A 15,518-nucleotide genomic window follows, 5' to 3' on the forward strand; every position below is an offset into this window, starting at 1 on the left:
TTGGGTTAAGGACAAAGAATTTTACCGGCTGATGTCCACGGGGGGGAGCGGTTACCTCTGTAGTGTGTTGAAGACACCTGAACATTTTTTAAAAACACTGTTTCTTCTTTACCTGCTTTTAAACTTTTTAAGTATGGCTCCATTGCAAAAGGCTTCCTCTCCCCATCTGTTTCCTACCGAAGGTGGATGCGATTTAACCAAATGTATGCAGTTTCTTGTTAACAGATTCTAATAGGGCGAATTGTATTTCAGAATGGGCTAGTTGGCATACTAATTATTGCAACTTTTTCCCCCTACTTCTTCACTCAGTCAACTGGAGTTCTCAAATCTCAAGTGCTGTCTGCTCTTCATCATGCCTGCTGGGGTATCTTGGCCTCGCTACTTGAAAATGCTCAGTGCAAGTACATTGGCTATGTTTGCAGGTGCAGAAGTTGTGCATAGATATTACAGACCTGATCTTGTAAGTGATTTAAAGTTTTGATTTTCGTTTCATTTATAACTACTAAGTAATATGTGCTTTGAAATGTCTCCTATAGGAATGCTGTTTAGTGGACATTGTTAAGGTCAGTGTGGCAAAAATACCAAAATAATTATATTTCAAAATGTTTATATGCTTGTTTGTCAGATCGATAATAAAGAAAAAGAGGCAAATATGTGAAGCTGCCAGAAAGTCATGTCTCAGGATTTTTCCTCAGTTATTAATAGCAATGTGCATCAGACATGAAAAGAAATTATCTTGTTTATCCAGAATGTAAAACATTTTGCATGTGCAGTGAAAATTGGCACACTCTTCTTGGAGTATTTTTGTCAGAGTAAAGTTACGTTTTCTATGAGGTTATAAGATTCTTTTCCACTCTAGACTAGAAGAGCTAGAATCCCAAGTCAGTAATACCAACACAAGGGTGGGTGGGTTTTTTGTGCTTAAATCTGAGTCAGCAGTTAGTTGTTTTCACAGCTTGGTTGGGAAGTGGATTGTAGTAGTAAAATGACATCACATGCAGAGGTAGTTGTTTTTCCAGGACCTGAAAGTATATAATCTTCATTTTTAAAGGCATTAGACACAGAACCAGGAAAAAGTAAACTTGCTTTATTAAGACCTAAAGCTCAGAAGTGAACTTTTGGGCAAGGTTGGATCTACTTATGATTTGGATGGAAAGCATGTGAAATTTTTGTGAATTCAATTCTAAGTTAGGTGAAATGCTACAGATTTGGTAGAGATTTGTAGTTTGCTTTGCCTAGAGATTCAAGGGATGAAAAATCTATGCAAATCAAATGTTGGAAAAAGTATCGCAATGGTTTGACAGCTGATGCTTACAGCTTGCATTTTACCTTCTACATTTTTCCAAGCTCTTGACTCTTACAACCTTTTTTTCCTTTCTTTGTCCCTTTTATGTTAGGAAAACATTCCCTGTTCCCACAATATTTCTTCGCTTCAAAAAATGGAGCTGAAATTAACATGGTTTTGTTGCCTTGTTTATACACTAGCATAATCTACTGTTATCACAGCTGTGCAGATGCAAAGTTTGGCTGCATAAAGCGTAAAGTATCTTATGTGGCTCCCATGTAAACAGCTGCTGTCTTATTCACGCAGTGGTAACCGAGCCTTTGGGTATGCCTCTACTACAGGATTATTCCAATTTTACATAAACTGGTTTTTTAAAACAGATTGTATAAAGTCGAGTGCATGCGGCCACGCTAACCACATTATTTCGGTGGTGTGCGTTCATGTACTGAGCTAGCGTTGATTTCCGGAGCATTGCACTGTGGGTAGCTATCCCATAGTTCCCACAGTCTCCCCCGCCCATTGGAATTCTGGGTTGAGATCCCAATGCAAAAACAGTGTTGCAGGTGATTCTGGGTAAATATCGTCACTCAATCCTTCCTCCGTGACAGCAACGGCAGACAATCATTTTGTGCCCTTTTGCCCTGGCAGATGCCATAGCATGGCAACCATGCAGCCCATTTAGCCTTTTGTCACTGTCACCGTATCTGTACTGGATGCTGCTGACAGACGCGGTACTGCAGTGCTACACAGCAGCATTCATTTGCCTTTGCAAGGTAGCAGAGGACGTTCCAGCTTATGTGAGCACCGTCTGCAGTTGGAAAATTGGCAGACTGTTATCAAGTCCGCTTGTAGCGGTCTGCTGCTGTCATCGGTGGCTGTCCCCGGCTGGCCTCGGCGAGGTCGGCCGGGGGTGCATGGGACAAAAATGGGAAATGATCCCCCTAGGTCATTCCCTTCTTTATGCTTTGGTCTAAAATAATAGTTAGTCCCCCTGCCTAGAATTATGGGGCAAGTTTAACTAGAGACCAGAGAGAGCACAGCCGCTCAGATCAAGCCTACCAAGAGTAACCTGCAGAAATGATGCCTTCTGATCCCTGAACATGGTGCCACGCTGACACCCGTTGCTCCCCTCCCACACCCTCCTGGCTACCGTGGGCCAGTGTCCCCCCCATTTGTGTGAAGAAGTAAATAAAGAATGCAGAATAAGAAAGAGAGTGATGCTTTTAGTGAATATACAATGGGGGAGGCGCCCCGCTGCTATGATTGCTAGCATACGATTTCTTCATTAGACATGGAAAGGGGGAGGTGATGGAGCCTCCAGCCGCCGCAGTGATGAATGAGGATGGTTGTTCATTGCGTTTTGCACTGTCTGCGTCGGAGAATGACCAGGAGTCATTCCAGTTTGCCAGGCTCCCCCGGCCGACCTCACCTAGCCAGCCAGGAGCACTCACGGGTGGAGGACCGGTTTTGCACCACGTTTGGTACTGCTTTGCCAATCAGGAAAGGACAGGCGGGATTGTGCTGTTAATGCCGCAGCACTGCGTCTCTACCAGGCAGCATGCAAGAGAACATACGGTGACGATGAAAAAGGCGAGAAATTGATTTTGATTTGTGTTCCCTTTGTGTCTGTCAGGGGGGAAGGGAGAGAAATGGACGATGAATAATACTGAAACCACCAACGGACAATGTTTTTGACTCTTCAGGGCATTGGGAAGCCAGCCAAGAATGCAAGTGCTTTTCAGAGACTGTGGGGACTGTTGGTAGCCTGGAAGTTCTTTCAGTCCCCCCTCTCCTGCCCTCCAAATGAGCCGTTCCCCATTGATTCTTTGCGCTTCCGTAATGCTTGTCATCAGCATGTGGAGTCCTGGCTGTGGCCCTCTGTCTGGAGATATTTTTCAAAATGCTTGGTCAATGTCTTCTGAGAACAGGAGCGTGACTGATAGAGAACAGATTTGTCTCCCCATAAAGCGATCAGATCCAGTATCTCCCGTACAGTCTGTGCTGATCAGCGCTCCACGCTGGGCAAACAAAATGAAATTCAAAAGTTTGCGGGACTTTTCCTGTCTACCTGGCCAGTGCATCCGAGTTCAGATGGCTTTCCAGAGCAGTCACAATGGTACACTGTGGGATACCGCCCGGAGGCCAATACCATCGAATTGCGGCCACACTAACCCTAATCCGACATGGCAATACTCGTCAGAGAGGAGTACAGAAATCGGTTTTAAGAGCTCTTTAAATTGATATAAAGGGCTTCGTTGTGTGGACGGGTGCAGCGTTAAATCGGTTTAACGCTGCTAAATTTGGTATAAACACGTAGTGTAGACCAGGCCTTTATTATCTTCTCAGATGGATCTATTTATGCTCATACTGTAATATCACATGCTCTTTCTATTTAGTCTTCCACCTTTCCCAAAAAAGGAGAGGAAATAGAATCAACATTTTGCTGTTCAAAGCAAATACATTAAAAAGAAACTGAATTTAATACTTAAAATCTGCAGTCCTGGAGAGTGATGTTCTGGCATATTATGGTAATACCAGCACAGGGTACTCCGCTGTGTCCCACCAATATGCCTTCTTCCTGATCTAGAGGCAATCCTTCGAGGATTTCCATGCCTATTAGATCTTTGGCTTCTCTCATAATGCTGCTGACAAAAGTACCAGTTGCGGTGATAGTAGATGCGTCCAATTGCAATCACTAGATACAAGGTGGTTTCATTTGAACTGATTGTCTTAATCCAACAGCCATCAGATGGTAACTGGTGACCTGGTTTAAACTTGAACCAGTGCCCTACAACTTCTGCAACTTATAAGCCATCCGACTTTGTCTGTAGAGCTTTTGTTGTTTAAACTTATATAACTTTATTTCAAAAAGTGGTGGGGTAGCTCTGCCTTCTAGTAGAGGAAACACAAGACCAGTTTCACAATGCCCTGTTCAAAATAGGAATTCTTTAAAAAGAAAAATTATACTTGAAGAATCTTCGCACAGTTTTAGAGTGATACTTTTCCTACCAGTAGATTAGTAATTAGGAAGTATATAGTAATTTTATGAAATGGTTTCTTTGACATAATGAGCATTTTGTACAGCTATACATTTTGTTTTGTCATCTGTAGTTAAACTAGTGAAGACTCTAAGAGCTTATAGCTTTAAAAGCAGCAAAGGTTAAATAATGTGAAGGGTTTTTTTCACTCCCAGTGTAGGTGTTTCATCTTCAAGACCAGTGTGAGGGCTGGTGAGGATGTGAATTTCCACTATCACCCTGTTTGACATGTAATCTGAAGCTCCCTTTAGCAATTTAAATGTATACTAGCCACATAATACAGCTACTTTCCTCTTCTGAAGAGTAAAAGAGACTCTTGTTCCTGTGGCCAAGCACTTACCATATTCTCCCACCATTTTCAAATTGTATCTTTGGGAGTCCTTATGCACATGCACCGCTGACCAGGTTAACTGGAATAGCAGTTACAAAGGTGGATGACTTAACTGAAGTGAGACAGCTGCTTATCAGGAAACCATGCGGCAATACATGAAGATTAAGGGAAGGATACATCAGTTTGAGCTATATTCTTAAGGGAGATGGTGAAAACACAGTCCACTCCTGTCATAAACAGATAGCTAAGGGTTAATGTCTCTTTCACCTGTAAAGGGTTAACAAAACAGGGACCTGGAACACCTGACCAGAGGACCAATCAGGAGACAAGATACTTTCAACTCTGGGTGGAGGGAAGTTGGGTGTGTGGGTCCTTTGTTCTGTGTCTGTTGTGTCTCTAGGCTCTGAGGGTGACCACCCAATCTCTACAGGCTCTTCTAATCTTCTGTTTCCAACTTGTAAGTACAAGGTAGAAAGACAGTATAGTCTTTTTATTGTTTTCTTTATGTGCAAATGTGTAGTTTGCTGGAAATATTTTTAATTGATTTTTTTCTGGATAAGGCTGTTTATCCATTTTTATAAGCTGGAAAGACCTGTAATATTTCATCTTGATTACAGAGACGATTTTTACTCTTTTTCTTTCTTTTTATTAAAAGCTTTTGGCTTTAAGACCTGTTTGATTTTTTTTTCCTAGTTGAGGCTCAAGGGGATTGAGTCTGTACTCACCAGGGAATTGGTGGGGGGAGAAGGGAGACAGGAGAAACGAAGGGAGAGATAAAATTCCTCTTTGTTTTAGATTCACTGGAGCTGAATCTGTTTTGCCTCTGGGTGAGGGGAGAGAGGAGGGGTGAGGGGGAATTCCTCTGTGTGTTAGATTCAAGGGGTTTAAATTACAGTATCTTCCAGGGTAACCTAGGGAGGGAAATGGTTTATTCCCCTTTGTTGTGAGACTCAAGGAATCTGAGTCTTGGGGTCCCCAGGAAAGGTTTTTTGGGGGACAGTGTACCAGACACTGGAATTTCTGGTTGGTGGCAGCACTACAGGATCTAAGCTGATAATTAACCTTAGAGGCATTCATGGTAGTATCTCATTTTCTGGACTCTAAGGTTCAGATTTGGGAAAGAATACTATGACAACTCCAGATCTCTAGTAACTAAAATGCCAGCCACACTTATAATGTCCTATAAAATAACCAGGTTTCAGTGGCTCATCTCCATCCCTGGAATGGAATTTAGCACTGTGGGAAGGATTCCTTAGAAAAGGTATTCCCACCTCCCCCAAGATCAAGTTGTTCCAAAGGACTGGAGTCAAATTGCCAGCTGCAAGAAGTTGAAGCTGAATTATAAAGAAATTTATTTGATGCTAGAGATCAGTCTACAATTAGCTCAAGAAAGAGGGAGACAAAATTGTAACTTGAATGTAGTAGTTTTTTCTGCCTCTCACGGGATGTCTAATTTTTCTGTTTTGTTTAGCTCTGTTTTCTATATCTCAGTCACAGATTTTGAGCACTGACCTCTCTTTGTTTTATTTATTTTATAGACTATACCTGAAATTCCACCTAAGCCTGGAGAACTGAAAACGGAACTCTTGGGTCTAAAACAAAGACCAAGCGAAGTTCATACTTCACAACAATGACCACAGAATACTGAAGTCATGAAGGGTAGAATTTTCAGAAGTGCCTAAATGACTTAGGGTCCTGAGTCATCTTCCTAAGTGATTTAGGAACCCGTCATTGGGACTTATGCACTTCTGAAAATTCTACCCAAAGTCCATGTATGAAATGCTGTAGTCCTGTAACTCTCTCTCTCTCTATATATATTTATTTAAAACGAAAACTTGTATGTATGTAAGAAAGAGGAATCCTGTTTATCAGAAATCCAGCCAGTTGTTCATTAAAACTCCTTGTATTTGTTTTTAAAAGAATAATTTTTTTGTCCGGATTACTCTGTAAGAATTTTTAACATCTATTGAAAGTGTTCATATTGGCTCATTGTCTAAAGAATTATTAGGAATTTGAAAATTAACAAGATTTTATTAAGATTAATAAAAATGTAAAAAAAAAATTACAGAATACTCTGCAGACTTAGTCATCTTTAGTACAGACCACTAGAGCTAGTGGCTTGATATTTTCTGTAGCACCACCACATTGATTTTCTTAGCCTTTTTTAAAAAACAGCTTTAATGGACATTTAATAGTACAGTCATGCTTTAAATATTTTCTCTAGTTGTACGTGCATATATACATGGTATTTGCATATGAGGTTAAGTAGAACTTTGCTTACTGTTGCTTTTATGAGCAGTTATGCTAGATTACTCATCAGAAATTTTGTCAGCAAATCACTTCTTCATAGTACTGTTTATGTATATGTATAATTCAGTGTAGCTGCTGTTCTTGTATGTAGGGGAAAGGCAGAAATAGTGGAGTTGAGTGTCCTGGTGTGTGCTTCCCCCCCCGAGCATTGGAACATCTCGGTATGGGCTGCTTTAAGAAATGTATCACAAAATTTAAAGAAGGGAAGAGAGTAGAAATAAAAGCACTAAGAAGATTTAATGATAAGTATAAAAGACAGAATGAAAAACTTATTTTAATGAAAAAAGAACAGGAGTACTTGTGGCACCTTAGAGACTAACAAATTTATTTCAGCATAAGCTTTCGTGGGCTACAGCTCATTTATTTGGATGCATAGATGTGCAGGTGAACAAGCCCCAGGGGCATATACCAGTGTGATATGTGCTAGCAATGCCCCTCTGCCATGTACATTGGCCAAACCGGACAGTCTCCACACAAAAGAATAAATGGACACAAATCTGACATCAGGAATCATAATATTCAAAAACCAGTAGAACACTTTAACCTCTCTAACCACTCAGTGACAGACTTGAAGGTGGCAATTTTGCAACAAAAAAACTTCAAAAACAGACTCCAAAGAGAGACTGCTGAACTCTAATTAATATGCAAATTAGATACAATTAACTTAGGTTTAAACAGAGACTGGGAATGGTTGGGTCATTACACTAACTGAATCTACTTCCCTATGTTAAGTTCTCCTCACACCTTCTAGGAGTCATCTATTATCACTTCAAAGGTTTTTGTCCTGCTGATAATAGCTCATCTCAATTGATTGGACTCTTCCAGTTGGTATGTGTACTTCCACCTTTGCATGTTCTCTGTATGTATAAATATCTCGTCTGTGTGTTCCATTCTATGCATCCGAAGAAGTGAGCTGTAGCCCACGAAAGCTTATGCTGAAATACCTTTGTTAGTCTCTAAGGTGCCACAAGTACTTCTGTTCTTTTTGCGGATACAGACGAACACGGCTGCTATTCTGAAACCTTACTTCAATGAAGGTTTCCCAAAAAGTTGTACCTCTTACTGTTGTGAACGTCCAGAACAAACATCACTTCTTACTTTCTTACCCCCATCTGACACTTCCTATGAAGCATGGAGATCATGCCTGAAACCTATGTGACCCTCTGCAAAATCTCTTACGGGTACTGACTTCTATTCCTTCAGGAGGTAAATGAATCAATAGGTGTACGCTATCCTAAAGTTGGTAGTAATACTAAGCCCTGATGGCCAGCAATAAGGAATCACAATGTATATTAGTCCTCCTTTCATGCTTACTTAATTTGGCAAAAAGGAGGTCAGTTTTTATAAATTTGCTGAAATCTAACTGTTAATGTGTGTGGCTGGGGCTCGGCCCACTCCACTCCGGTTGGTCTGGGAAACTAGCCCAGCGGTCCTTGCAGTGCTTGTCCGTCCAGCGGGCAAGGGGCTCAGGCCCTCCGGCAGGGCTGCCGTACCAGCCGCGAGGTGCTGGGCCCTATGCCAAGGCGGACAGCAAACACAGAGTCAATAAGCTCAGGCCTGGGTTAGGACTGAGGAGCACCAGTATAGATTAAGGCCCAGCCCTGGGTCAGGGTGGGTAACAAACGCTGAGTCAGTAGGCTCAGGCCTTTCGCCAGGGCTGAGCAACAGTAACAGTTATCAGCCTCCTCAGACCAGGGAGAAGGGGACTCTGCCACCCCGGAGTGGGGTGGCAGGGGGGACGCAGGCCCTCCCACTCCACTGCGTCCCAGCGCAGGGCCCTAACAGCAGCTATCACTCCACTGGTCAGTCAGTGGGGATCCTGACTGCAACACACTGACTTAGGCTCAGGCAACTTCGCAGCCTGACGGGTCGGCTGCCCCCAGGTCGCTTCCGTACTGCCCTCAGGACCTATGAGGGTTCTAGTGTTGGCCTCTGAAAGGTCCACAAGCAGGGGCTCGTCGTGAGTGGGTCTGGGTGGTAGGTCCGGGAGTTCCTCGGGATAGTCGGGCCAGGGTAGCGCCGGCGGCTCCTCCGGGTAGCAGGGGCGGGGAAGCTCCGGCCAGTCTGGGCGGCTCCCCTGGGTCACCAGAGTCTCCCAGCCTCGAGCTCCCTGAGGTACACCTGATCTTTCCGGCTGCTGGGGCCTGACTGAGCTCTGAGGGCTGGCTTTTATAGTTCTGGATCGCCGCCTGACCCTTTGAGGGGCGGGCTCAGAGTTCCGTAGCTCCGCCCACTCTGGCCTCCGGCAGGGCTTGACCCTCTCCGGGGAGGAGGGGAGCCACGCCGGCCCACTACACTAACAAACTATGTCTATTGAATAAGTGTTATAACCAATATAGAATGGAATGTAATAGAATAACCCCTTTTTACTGAGTCCTGGGAGTGTTATCTGACTAATATTAATGCTGGTTCTTTTCAGGTCAATTTTTAACCTGAATAGTATTCTCAGATCAGGATACTTGCTTATTCCTATCTAATCTGTAATTTATTAATCCACCCAGAACCATATTAGTGTATAATCAACAGCTGACCACTCGTGTAATCAAACAAATGTTGTAGGTGTGCTACACATACACAATACAGTCTTGCAAGCAATTATCAGACGTGAGGCTCAACAGTTATGTCAAGGAATAATGCAAATTATCAAGGTTTCTTACTATGTTTACTTATGATCATCAATTTATAATTCTTTAGTATCTAACTCATTTATCACACTTTCAAGGATGCACTTGTTTTTAAGGCACTTTAAGAGTTTGGTTAATCTTGTTCGAATGAATTGGTTCAAAAGGGACAATTTTAGACTATTAAAAAAATTGCTTAAAGGTATTGTTTTCAATTTCTCTTAGATTAATTTGCTTGGATTTATAAAGGAGTTGCAATCTAAAATATTATTACTTGAGGTCTCACTAGAATGTGTAGACTTAGCAAGAAAACCTACAGTTACTATATTAAAGAAATAGAATTGGAAATACCATCTTGGTGAGATTTCTTTTCAATTTCTTCTTATCTTCTTAACCTTGGGATGGGGAGGATCCTTTCCACATGGTTAGTCTGAGTGTCAGTCAAATGTAGGATTGTGCAGCTTCTTGTTGGGTTCAGTTAACGCTCCAGTTACACATGATGACCTCAGTTTTAATACCTAATCTTTCTGACATCTGTCAGAGGGAGTAGAGTGGGATTCTTGGATATGTAAATGGGAACATCAAGTAGGATTAGGAAGGTGATATTTCTGCTGTATAAAGCATAGTGAGACCATTATTGGAATACTGTGTTCAATTCTGGGGTCCACCCTAAAAAAATAAAAAAGCTGAAAAAGGAGGAGTGGTTCAGCAAAGAGCTATAAGAACGAGTTGAGGTTTAGAAAACATGCCTTATATACCGAGAGGTTTAAGAATTTCCATCTATTTTGTTCATTCAAAAGATGGCTAAGAGGTAACCTGATCAGTCTACAAGAAATTTCTAATAGTAGAGAGCTCTTTAATCTAGCAGAAAAAGACATGAGATCCAATGGTTGGAAAATAGAGGTTACTTACCATGTAGTAACTAGAGTTCTTGGAGATGTCATCTTCAGGGGTATTCACTGTGGGTATACATGTGCTCCCTGTTCCTGAGATTGGATGCTTTTTCAATAGCAGTGTTTGTTGGTCTGTACCTGTGTCTCCACTGAACAGAGAGTATAAGAGGTGCTGTGGACTGACCGCCTCTCCAGTTCCTGCTCCACTCTGAATTGGGAGATGGTCTGACTCTGAACAGCAGGGAAGGAGGACATGTCATGGAATGTACCCATGGGGAACACATCTCTAAGATCTCCAGTTACTATAAGGTAAGTAACCTCCATTTCTTTGAGTGCTGGGCCCTATGGATATTCACAGTGGGTGACTCCCAAGTAGTACTCACTGTGGAGAAGGGTGCGAGGAAGCTGCATCTTCGATTGCAAGATCACTGAACCAAAGGAGGCATTCCAGTTGAAGTTTAAACATGGGCGTAATGCCTAATAATGATGCATATAAAACCCCAAGTTGTCATACTACAAAATTCAAAGAGGGGAACTCCCTGCAGGGAAGCCACCAAGACAGCTTGTGCTTTAGTAGTGTGTGCCTTGAAACTGGAAGGGAAGGGGCTTCATAATCTCACAAAAGAGAATAGACCCTGAAATCTATCTCGAGTCTATGGAGAGAGTTGCTTCCTTCAAGACTATTTGTTTTCATCACTGAGAACAGAGACTTCCTAAAGGGCTTAGTCCTCTGCAAGTAGAAGGCTAAATCTCTGTGGACATCTGAAGAGTGGAGCTTCTTGTCCTCCCTGTTTATTATGAGGTTTTAAATAGAAAATGGGCAAATGAACAGTCTGATTCAGGTGAAATTCAGAGGGAACCTTCGAGGTGAACTCAGGATGCAATCTCAAGGACACTTTATCCCTGTGAAACATGGTGTAGGGAGGCTCCGCCAGGAGGGCCTCAAGCTCATCCACTACTCTAGCAGAGGTGATAGCCATTAAAAAAGCTGTTTTCACAGAGAGGTACAAAAAAGACCAGGAGGTGAGAGGCTCGAATGGTGGGTTCAAAAGTGCTGAGAGTACCAAGTTCATGTCCCTGGCCAGTGCAGGTTGTAATACTGATGGAAAGGCTCTGACGATGCCTTTCAGGAACTTCACACTGTTGTGGGATGTGTAACAATGGAGTTCTCCATCAGAGAAGGAAGGCGTTGATAGCTGCCAGATGCACACGCAGCAAACTGACAGGTGAATCTGATGTCTTCAAGGAAAGAACATAGTCCAGAAGAAAAGGGATCCCAGACTCTTATAAGAGGTTATGCTGTTGACAACAGAGGTAGAACAACTTCCATTTGGCTACACAGTACTTTCCTGTAGAGGGTCTCCCGTTGTTTGTTGAGGATGGAATGGACCTGCTCAAAGCATGATCTCTAAATCTGTTGATCATCCAAAAACCAGTCTGTCGGACAGAGGCCAGATTGGGATGGTTAGTTCTGCCACTGTTCTGAGATAGTAGCTGTGAGAGTGGTTGTAGATGTATGCATGGGTGAGAGGCTATCTGCAGGGTGGTGGTGCATCAAAACTGTCTCAGTCATGAAGGTACTACCAGGATTACTTTCGCCTTGTCCTGCCTGACATTTCTGAGAATGCAAAATAATAGAGGAATGGAAGGAAAGGCGTATGTGAGTGGATCCAACCATAGTACCAGAATGCATAGTCCCCTTTGGAGTTGTGCCGCTGGGTGGCTCAGGAGAAATTATCTGGGCATTCCTTGTTTGGGTTACAAAGAGGTCCCAGGATGGGAAACCCCATTGCCAGATAATGCTGTGCCACTAAAGAGGGGAACTCCCATTTGTGATCCTGATGGAAATGCCTCCTGAGCCTTCTGCTAAAGTGTTCACTACTTTTAGTAGGTGAATTGTTGAGCGGGTGATCTGATGTCAGATGCACCATGCGGAGTAGGGAAGACTTTACTCCTTCCTGCTTATTTATATAATGTACTATAATGATGTTGTCTGACATGCTTTGGATGTGTGCACTGGATGAAAGGGTAGAAACCTCTTGCAGGCTTCACAAAGTGCCTGAAGCTCAAGAAGATTGATGTGCAGTTTGGATTCTGGTGGAGTCCAAGCACGCTTAGCTATATAGTCATCCAGGTCTCCCTAGGCCAGTAGGGAGGTATCCATAAGTGTCTTTGTGGATGGTAGAGGGATGAAGGGAATCCCTACATAGACAGTCTTTGTTTTCCTACCAAGTGAGGGACGTGAGGACACTCTGAGGGAGGAAAAACTTGTTTTGTCCAGGATGTGGCTGCTTGGCATGTAGACTGCAGCCATGCTTGGAAGCCACACATGTGAAGTCTCACAAAAGGTATCACATAGGCATGGGGAAGAAGGGGCCATGCCCACAACAATTGGCATGAGCACAGAACTCCTCCGCCGTGGCCCCAAGGCTAGAGCTAACAGCCCCTCTAGCCTGGGGCCACAGCAGGGAGAGTGAGCTCCTCTGGCCCTGGTGGAAGCTGACAGTTCCTCCAGCCCTGAAGCTGTGGCGCGGACACAGAACTCGCCCCACCAAAAGTGGTCAAATTTAAATTTCTGCATATGCCCCTGCATAGGTACAGGCAGCCATGTCACCTAGAAGGACCAGGCAGAACCAGACTGTTGTCTGGGGGCTGAGTCGGAGTTGGGCACTGAGAGCCCTCATCATGAGGAATCTGTCTAGTGGTAAGTATGCTTTGGCTGAAATTGAATTCAGACTCACTCAGATAAAATCTGAAATAGGTCAAAGTGGACTTTTTTAGATTTGCTTGAAGCCCCTACAAGCGAAAGAAATCAAGTGAGGAGAGGACTGCCCTCTCCACCTCCTGGTATGGCTGTCCCTTGAGCAGCCAACTGTTGAGGAAATACTATGCTGTCTTGGTGCTGCAGATACACTGCTACCACAGAGAGAAACTTTGTAAAAATCCAGTGCTGCCACTAAGCTGAAGTGAAGAGCCCTGTATTGAAAGTATTCCTAAATCACTGTGAAGTGCAGGAATCTCCTGTGTGCCGGATGAATGTCTATATGAAAGTAGGCTTCCTTCTGATTGAGGGCTGCAAACAAGTTTCCTTCATTTTGAGAAGATCTCCAAAAGCTTATGGATTGAACACTTTCCAGATCTCTCTGGAGGATATCTGCAATTTTCCTAAAGAGGTCCTGATACTGTTTATAATAATCTAGTGGTAAAGGTGAGGCTGGTGCCACTGCCTCATCTGGGAAGAAGAAAGTGCTGCCAGTAGAGTGGGTGGTAGTGGTGATTCTTCCTCAAAACCTTCTGGGGGCAGAGGGGCCTGAAACTCCTCTCCGGGTGGTGATCTGTCTAAAGCATTGCCCAGGGTCTTTAATTCAGAACTCTAAAATAGAGATTTAAGGAATTATAAAATGACCAGTGTGTGGGATCATATGGATTAGGAGGACCCTATGGGGGAATCACTGGTCATTAGGCCAATGTTCTGTATGGGGGATGTGCTGGCATTGGGAAAGCTCTGGAAGCCCTATCTGGGTCCATTTCTCACCTCAGGACTGTTAATGGAATTTCTGGTATCATGTCCTGTTCATTGGAGGAATAGGAGTTGCCTGACTCCACTGGCGGAACTGATGGTACCAGCTGCCTTGTGACACTCTAAGGCAAGGAACCAGTAAGTTGGAGCCTCAGCATTGACTGGTATTCAGAACTGGCATGACACAACACAGGTGTAGGAATATCCCTGGGCAATACAGGGACTGAAAGGACTGGCAACTCTGTAGATAGCCAGGTCAAGACTATTCTAGTCTGGCAGATGGAGTGGGAACGACTCCTGGCTCTAGGCTATGGATCTCTAACATGCAGAGTTGTTTCCTACAGCCCACCATAGCTCCCCTCACCCCCTTAAGTGGGCCATGTCTCTGCTTCTCCACCTACCTCCCAGCACTTCCTGCTGCCAAACTGCTGTTGGGTGGTGTTTAGGACTTTCCAGGATAGGGAAAGGATGTGAAGAGGTGGGGCTGGGGTTGGAATAGGGGCAGGAACTTTGGAGAAGGGGTGAGAAGAGATAGGGCCCCATTGAAGGGGTGGAGTGGGGAACTTTTGTATCTTTGTATGAAAAGGTGTCAGTGATGTGGCCCTTGGGCCTATGTACTAGTTGTCATGGTGATTTGAGATCCCTGCTCTAGGTTATCTGTTAGTACAAGTTTGTGTGAGGCAGTTTTCTTGTGGTGCAGTACTGCCAGTGCAGGAAGTGAAAAGTTTCTTCTCTTCTTGCAGGGTTCAGACCCACCCCTACCTGTCACTGTGTTTGATGCCAACAGATACTATCCATGAACTCCAGCCACACTTGTACTGGGAGTGTGATCTCTCATGGTACTGAGGGTAGGCTGTCCTCTTTAAAAGAAAGGTGAAGTAATTTATCCCTCTTCTTAAGGGAGTGGATACCTTTACCCTCCTCATGCCTGTTTAGAGGTCCTTGGGTTTATTTGGAGCAATGGTGTGTTAGAGCCAGAGGGTAGCAGGGAGTGTCAAGTTGCTGAGCTACTTAAAAAGGCAAATGTACTTAGAGTTGGGTCAGTGTAAAGGGGCAATGTGCATCTCTCTCACACATAGCTATGTGTGCCTGCCATGCTGTCTCCCCTCCCTCCATTTGTGCTGCTTTGTAAAGTGTGAGGTTACATTAACACTGTTAACACTTAAGGGCTCAGCTGTAAAGCATTCCCTAAGAAATATTCCACCCTCTGTATCACCTCACTCAGGCTTTGTGATCACTGTGTATAGTATTAAATTGTTTAAAACAGTGTAATGAAAATTTCTCTGGAACCTAACCCATCTTAATTCTTATGGGGAAATTGGATTTGGTTAGCATTTCACTTTATGTTCCTGAAAAATGCACCTTAACTACAACATTAAGCAAGGTGTTACTGTACACTCAGGTTTAGCACAGTAATAAAGTCAGACTCTGGCTTCTTACTTTGCCATAGCGCTTCTGAATCTTTAAGATTAGTATGAGCAATACCCCCCACCTGCATTTGGTCCAACAGGAGTTTTTGG

At 43.5% G+C, this 15,518-nt stretch overlaps 1 protein-coding gene across 1 annotated transcript; it reads left to right on the forward strand.

Moving 5' to 3' along the window:
* The first annotated feature begins 115 nt into the window (after positions 1-115).
* UQCC6 (ubiquinol-cytochrome c reductase complex assembly factor 6) lies at positions 116-6,465 on the forward strand. The gene is made up of 3 exons (XM_032782407.2): positions 116-203; positions 310-460; positions 6,193-6,465. Exons 1-3 carry the CDS (start codon positions 187-189, stop codon positions 6,286-6,288), a joined length of 264 nt encoding a protein of 87 aa, XP_032638298.1. The 5' UTR covers positions 116-186; the 3' UTR covers positions 6,289-6,465.
* The last annotated feature ends 9,053 nt before the right edge of the window (positions 6,466-15,518 follow it).

Source organism: Chelonoidis abingdonii, chromosome 1 (assembly GCF_003597395.2).
Source record: "Chelonoidis abingdonii isolate Lonesome George chromosome 1, CheloAbing_2.0, whole genome shotgun sequence".
NCBI classification, from domain to species: domain Eukaryota; kingdom Metazoa; phylum Chordata; order Testudines; family Testudinidae; genus Chelonoidis; species Chelonoidis abingdonii.